We start from the raw sequence: 6,518 nt of genomic DNA, 5'->3' as shown, positions 1-6,518 counted from the left end.
TTCCATGCTTGCCGTTTCCTTGGATGGACAACAGACGTAGCAGCGTGCGACCGCGTCGGCCGCACACTCTAGACAGCTAATTCATCCACGGGTCGATGACGTCGTCCGCTGACATTTGAGGACGTCCCAGGACAACTAGTCATCTAGTTCTATCAGTACTTTGCGCTGCTAATTATATATAAGAGTCGGATCGGTAAGCGAAATATGAATCAAGACGAGGAGCATAGGCGCAGATCATAACACAACGCAACAGACCTTACATTTCACTCAGAGCAGACGTACTCCTCTTGATAGAGCCCGTACCAGAAACGTCACTCAGAGCAGTACTCTTAATAGAGGCCGCATCAGAAACATCAGGTTGCGCGTCCAATACTTTCTTCGATAAACGACACTACAAATTGTCCGCAAGCGACGATATGGCTGGTGCAAGCTGCTGCAGGTCATCGCTGGTAGCATCACTGGCCGTCGTGACAATGATACTGATGAGTATGACAAGTGAGTTAATAAATATTGTATCGGCCACTTCCTTCAATGTGGTAAACCATTGCGGGAGCACCCTGGGCGTGCAAGTGCGGGAGAACGCCGGCGGTCCGTCCATAGGGACCACAGGCTTCTCCCTGGCGTCCGGCGAGACAAGGTCTCTGACGCCCCCTAATGGCTGGTCGGGCAACTTGGGGACAGGCACGCCGAGCCTCCTGGCCGAGTTCACCATCAACAACCCGGCGGGCACGGACTTCTACGACGTGAGCGCCGTGGACGGCTTTCAGCTGGGTGTGGGCATGAGCATCACAGGCGACGGCGCCGGCGTTTCCTGCAGCGCGGCGCGCTCCATCTGTCCCTCGGGAAACATCAACGGCAATGCTTGCGTCAACCCCAACCGCGACGACCCCAACACCGGTTACGCCCAGAACGTGCGCGCCTCCTGCCCCGACGCCTACAGCTGGTCTAAGGACGACCACGCCACCCACGGCACGCCCAAAGGGGGCACCTTCGCCATCACCTTCTGCCCCTGAATACCTACCTATCTCCATTAATATACGGCCTCCCGCACTAGCGCCAGCTAGTTATTATAAGCGACTGTGTACCAGACCAGCGGTGCGTTGTAATAAAACGTCCGTCGTCCGGTTAATATGCATTCATCTGACATGACTTGACTTGGACGAAATTTCCATGGTCGAAATACTAAGTTCCCCATAGTGATTCGAGTATCCCTTATTACTTCGGAGAGTGCTTTAATAAGTGATAATTGAGTACGTAGTCGCAATCAAGAGTCTAAACACACAAAAGGCTAGATAATTCTATCTGTCATCATGGCAATGATCAACTGAATAATACACTACACACTAGATTGCAAGCTAGCAAGAATGTCGGCAGCTTGTCACGTTTGTACAATGGGAGTTATTCTTGAAAAGCAGGGTTCCATAGAGCTCCTTGGTAGGGGGCTTCTTTTCACAATATCATTGCACGCTTCATAGATAAAGGTTTGTGCGTTGCTAGAAGAATAAGGCCTTTATTAAGAGAGGCATGGGCATGGAACTATAACTTAATATATCATATCTGTGCTACAGACTTGTTTGATTTGGTGCCTAAATTTTCTCTCCCACAATATTAACATTATGTAAAAAATAATTCCTCTAATAAAACTGTTTGATGATTTAAGATCACTGTAAAAACCCTAATGGGTATTTAGAGCTAAAGACATGTCATATAGTCCTACTTACTCTATCAATATAATCTGATCTTCAAATTCTTTGATATATAAATCATATGTTTACGAAATGATGAATGTAGAATAGATGGATATGCTTATGTTTAATGAAAGGAGTTCTTGCATATCATAACAACTCCAAGACAACCATGCATCCAAGTTGCACAAGTCATGCACTCTCTCTCTATGGATGAACTTGAATATGATGAAATATGCATGATAGGGTTGTGGTTGGATCTCAAAATTTTTTTCTTCCCTGATTATACAGATTCATAATACCAACACTAGATTCAAATGTTATTGTCTATTTGTGTATGTGCTTTTGAGTCCTATGCACATTGAATTCAAACTTAGGTTTCTGTGAGAGACATTATTATTTAGGATATGATTTATGCAAGAGCAAGTGAGACAACTTCACACACTATTAGATATTTGAGATATCTAGTAGTTAAATCATGGATTTTGCAAGTCTTGTAGTATTTATAGTCCTAACTTTTCATATTATTATGAAGCTATGGATGATTGTGGTACTCAATGCACTCCTTGAGGCAACCTATACCTTCATAGTTTTTTCAACAAATTTGTATATATGCACATGCGCAATCACTTACTTACAAAAAGTATAGCATAACAAGTCAATTCAACATAAAAATGTGGTCCTCAACAAGAAGTTCAGGAGTATTATGAAGTGCATCAACAATATTCACAATTCTAGTATGGTTGTAATAGGGAGATTTGTCAAAGATCATTATTCATCTATGTGTAGGGATTCTTGAGATGTATATGTATTCCAAAGAAAAATTTAGCCTTTATTTACAAAAAACACTATGTATGCAATACATCATGTAGTCATAGAGCTAATCTAACATAGACATTTTACAAGGACACATGGTAGGTCAAGGTGTTGTGAACACTAATGCCTTGTTTATGTAGATTATGAGAAGTAAGACAAAAGGTCTCTATAATAGTTTGATGTCTAGAAAATAATGAGGCTAGTCAATGTAAAGCAACTTTAGAGCATGCATGTCTAAATATTGTATACAAAATTACTGTGCAAAAAAATGATTTTAACGTTGAAAGATGAGATTACATCGAAATGATATTTACAAAAATCAACCCAGAATATAGTCCCAACAGTTTAGAACAACTCAAAGAAAAATAATGAGTGCAAATAGGCAACTTAGACCCCTTAGTTGCTAGTATTTAAACTCACATATTCTCTTTAGATTACTAGTACACCTTATGGCATGTATACCTCTTTACATATTGTGCTAATTTTGATAAGTGTGGAGATGTTTATTAGATGGTAAATAAAATTTCAAAGCTACTAAATTTCATAAGATTACTAGTACACCGTATGGTATGTATACCTCTTTACATATTGTGCCAATTTTGATAAGTGTGGAGATGTTTATTAGATGGTAAATAAAATTTCAAAGCTACTGAATTTCATTAGAGACCTACATAATCAATACAAGGCATAAGGAAAATAGTAATGTTGATTTCTATTGCAGTTCTAAGAAAAATAAGAATGCAATACAAGCACCCATGGGTGTGCTCATATGCACTTGATGTATGTCTCAATATTTCTTCATGAAAATGCCAATGCACATTTGGATATGCATATTGATGCAACTTAAATTTTTTCCCATTAAAAACATATTTTCATGCATATTCTAACATTAGTTAAATTTACTTTTGGCTAAAAGTTCCCTGTTCTCCTCATTTTTATGTTATCAGAACTTGAGATACATATTTAAACCCTACTATTTGTGTTTTTCCTATTTTCACTCTCATGGTTAATTTTAATAAGCTTAGAGCATGAACATTCAATCCAACTAGAAATTGGTAAAATTTGATTTAGTTTTTCAAAGTGTAGGTTTGGATTAATAAAGAGAGGAAGAGAGGTGAGGGATTAGAGAGAGGAGGGAGAAGGGTAGAGGAAGAAAGGGAGAGGGAGAAAAGAGACAGAAAGGGAGTGGAAGGAGAGAGAGAGAGAGAGAGAGAGAGAGGATTATAAATGTAGGGAGAGGAGAGAAAATATAATAGAGAGGAGAAACTAGAGAGAAATTAGAGTAGAGAGGAGAGAGAAGAGGGTGGAGTAGAGACACTATCTCCTTTGGTGGACCAAAATGGCAAACAATTTGCTCTATAATGAAATAGGATGTTTTCTTAGCATTATCATTCATCGTTGCTTGAGCTTCATAGCACTTTGTAAAGTAGTCCATTGCTACAATAATATATCACTTTTGCGTAGATGATGAAGGGTAGATTGGTCCCACAAAATCAATACCCTATTATTCCAAGGGTAATGTAGCTAAAATAGGGTTTAGAGGTGGCTTACAATTTTCCCTCACATAATGTCTTTGATAGATATCGCAACGCTTAACATAATTGAAAGCATATTGGAAAATCTATTGCTACCAATAGCTAGCACAAAGAGCTTTTTGGGCGATAAGCCGACTAGCAAAATGTCCTCCGTGTAGTACTGAATCTTAGCACTCTTCAAGAATGAATGGTACCTCATCAAGTACTACACAATGGTGATAAATATCATCTACAACTCTCCTATACAAGACACCAACTATAATCGAAAAGAGTAATGCTTGTTGCTTGATCTTTCTCATTTTAGACTTCGATAAAGCAGCCCTAGATCCTCCTGTATATAAATAATACATTATAGTTGCATACCAAGAAGGGATGGAAGTTGTATCAATCTTGAATAAACCTTTAATGTCACTTCCTTCAGCCAAAATTTCCTTTAGCTTCCCAAAATCCACAAGACATTCCAAAATACCTTGCATCTTCAGTGGTTTACTCCTAATCTTATAATCGAACTCTTGCAAAGTAATTAACCACTTTACTAAATGGTCAAGGGGCTACAGTTTTTTTAGCAATGGTCTAAGTGCTTTCGCCTTTGTGAAAAATACTATCTTCTCATAGAGAATATAATGCTGAAAATTTCTTCTTGGTGAAAACCATTACAAGGCACAATTTCTCCATGTACATATAGTTGACTTCAGATATTTCCAACTTTTTGCTAGCAAAGGCAATTTAATGATACCAATTCTCTTTCCAAATTGGGTTAAACAATAGTTGATACTATGCGTTGTTGCTATTGAAAATATATAGAAAACTTCACCTCTTCTAGGTGCTTTTAGGATTAGCACTTTCACTAATTCATGTTTCACATCCTCAAAGGATACTTGATAGACTTCATTCCACCCAGGTAAGTTACTCATGAATATATGTGTGCATCACGTGGATTCAAATAAGGTATTTTTTAAATACACTTTTTGTACATTTTTTACATACAGAAGGGTGTAATATAAAGTAGTTATTTACAGATTGAATAGAAAATGGTTATGCTTTATTCATGAAAATTCCACTCAAACAGATAGTTAAAGGATATGAGGTTCGTCAATGGAAACACTCTATCTACCACTGTGTTGATAAATCTTCAGTAATATCCTAGTGATAATAGAAAGTTGTGCACCTCTTTTAGAGTACATTGTGGGCTCATATCAACCATAACCTTTATCTTTTCAAGGTTAGACGCAATACCAACAAAACTAACCACTTGGCCTAGTAACAACCCATAGGGTACCCCAAAGGCACACTTTCATGGGTTAAGGGCAATGCAGAATTGTCTACAATGCTTAAAGCATTTCCTTAGAATGACAAGTTGCCTTTTCCTTGTGGTGGCTACCCCAAAATCATCAATAAATACTTTTAACTCCTCTAGGGAGGTATCACCAAAAGTCTTATTTATCGTTGTTCGTTGCCAAGAACCAGGTGCATTGCATAGACCGAAGGCTACCACATGATATGTAAAAGTACTCAAGACAGTGATAAATGTTGTTTTCAACTTGTCTTTCTTACGGAATAGCCATTTGGGTGTATCCAACAAAGTAATCCATAAATTAATTACTCTCCCTATCTACTAGTTGATCCAAAATCTGATCAATAAATGGTAATGGATAGTAATCCTTAACCATCTACTTATTGAGCTCTCTAAAATCTATGCAAAACTGAATCTGATTATTCTTCTTTTTTATTATAACAAGTGGTGAACACCATTTTTTGTGTTGAACAAAAAATATTAGGCCATCTTTTCGTAGTTTATCAATTTCTCAAATAGCCCATCCCTTAATTCAAAAGGCATATGCCTTACTTTTTGACGCATAGGACAGCCACCTTCCTTTAGAGGAATTGTATGAACAACCACATTGGGAGGAATATCTCTCAGCTCATCATAACTCCACACAAAGATATCATAGAATTTTTTAATCAAGGACACATAGTCCTTTCTCTCGTCTAGCCTAAGCATGGACCCCTAATTTTGTTGGTCATGAATCATTCAACGTGGCAAGGTCTAACTCAATTACATCCGTATCTCTAATCCTCTCTTGAGCTTCTATTGGCCCATTCAAAGTTATTTGATAAATATCCTCCCTGGTGGACCCCTTATTGGATTTATCACCTAATGATGACTCTCTAGAAAATGGAGCATCTAATGTGTCTAACTTTGATGAGGATAAAGGAACTCTCTCACTTTGAAGAGATTCAAAATAGGCATATGCTATTAAACATTTGGCACCTCTGCCAAAGATGAACTGACTAGTTGGTATATCAACCTAATAGGCTGCTTGTAACATCCATGGCCTACCTAGAAATACTTGATAGCTAGGTCACCCTACAAACCTAATGACTCTAAAGTCCAAAATACATTCCACACTCGCAACAATCACATGAACTTTATTGATGCAACCTTCAGGTTGTCTTAAACTATCATCAGCCATTCGATGAA

The 6,518-nt window shown here is 38.1% G+C and overlaps 1 protein-coding gene across 1 annotated transcript; it reads left to right on the top strand.

Moving 5' to 3' along the window:
- The first annotated feature begins 232 nt into the window (after positions 1–232).
- LOC148035930 (pathogenesis-related protein 5-like) lies at positions 233–1,392 on the top strand. The gene has a single exon (XM_087679041.1). It carries the CDS (start codon positions 417–419, stop codon positions 1,011–1,013), a length of 597 nt encoding a protein of 198 aa, XP_087535167.1. The 5' UTR covers positions 233–416; the 3' UTR covers positions 1,014–1,392.
- Positions 1,393–6,518: the final 5,126 nt, after the last annotated feature.

Source organism: Lygodium microphyllum, chromosome 5 (assembly GCF_053477565.2).
Source record: "Lygodium microphyllum isolate KBCC chromosome 5, Lygodium_microphyllum_v1.1.10, whole genome shotgun sequence".
Lineage (NCBI taxonomy): Eukaryota > Viridiplantae > Streptophyta > Polypodiopsida > Schizaeales > Lygodiaceae > Lygodium > Lygodium microphyllum.
The sequence above is the reverse complement of the archived record's forward strand: the minus strand, read 5'-3'. Positions and strand labels throughout refer to the sequence as shown.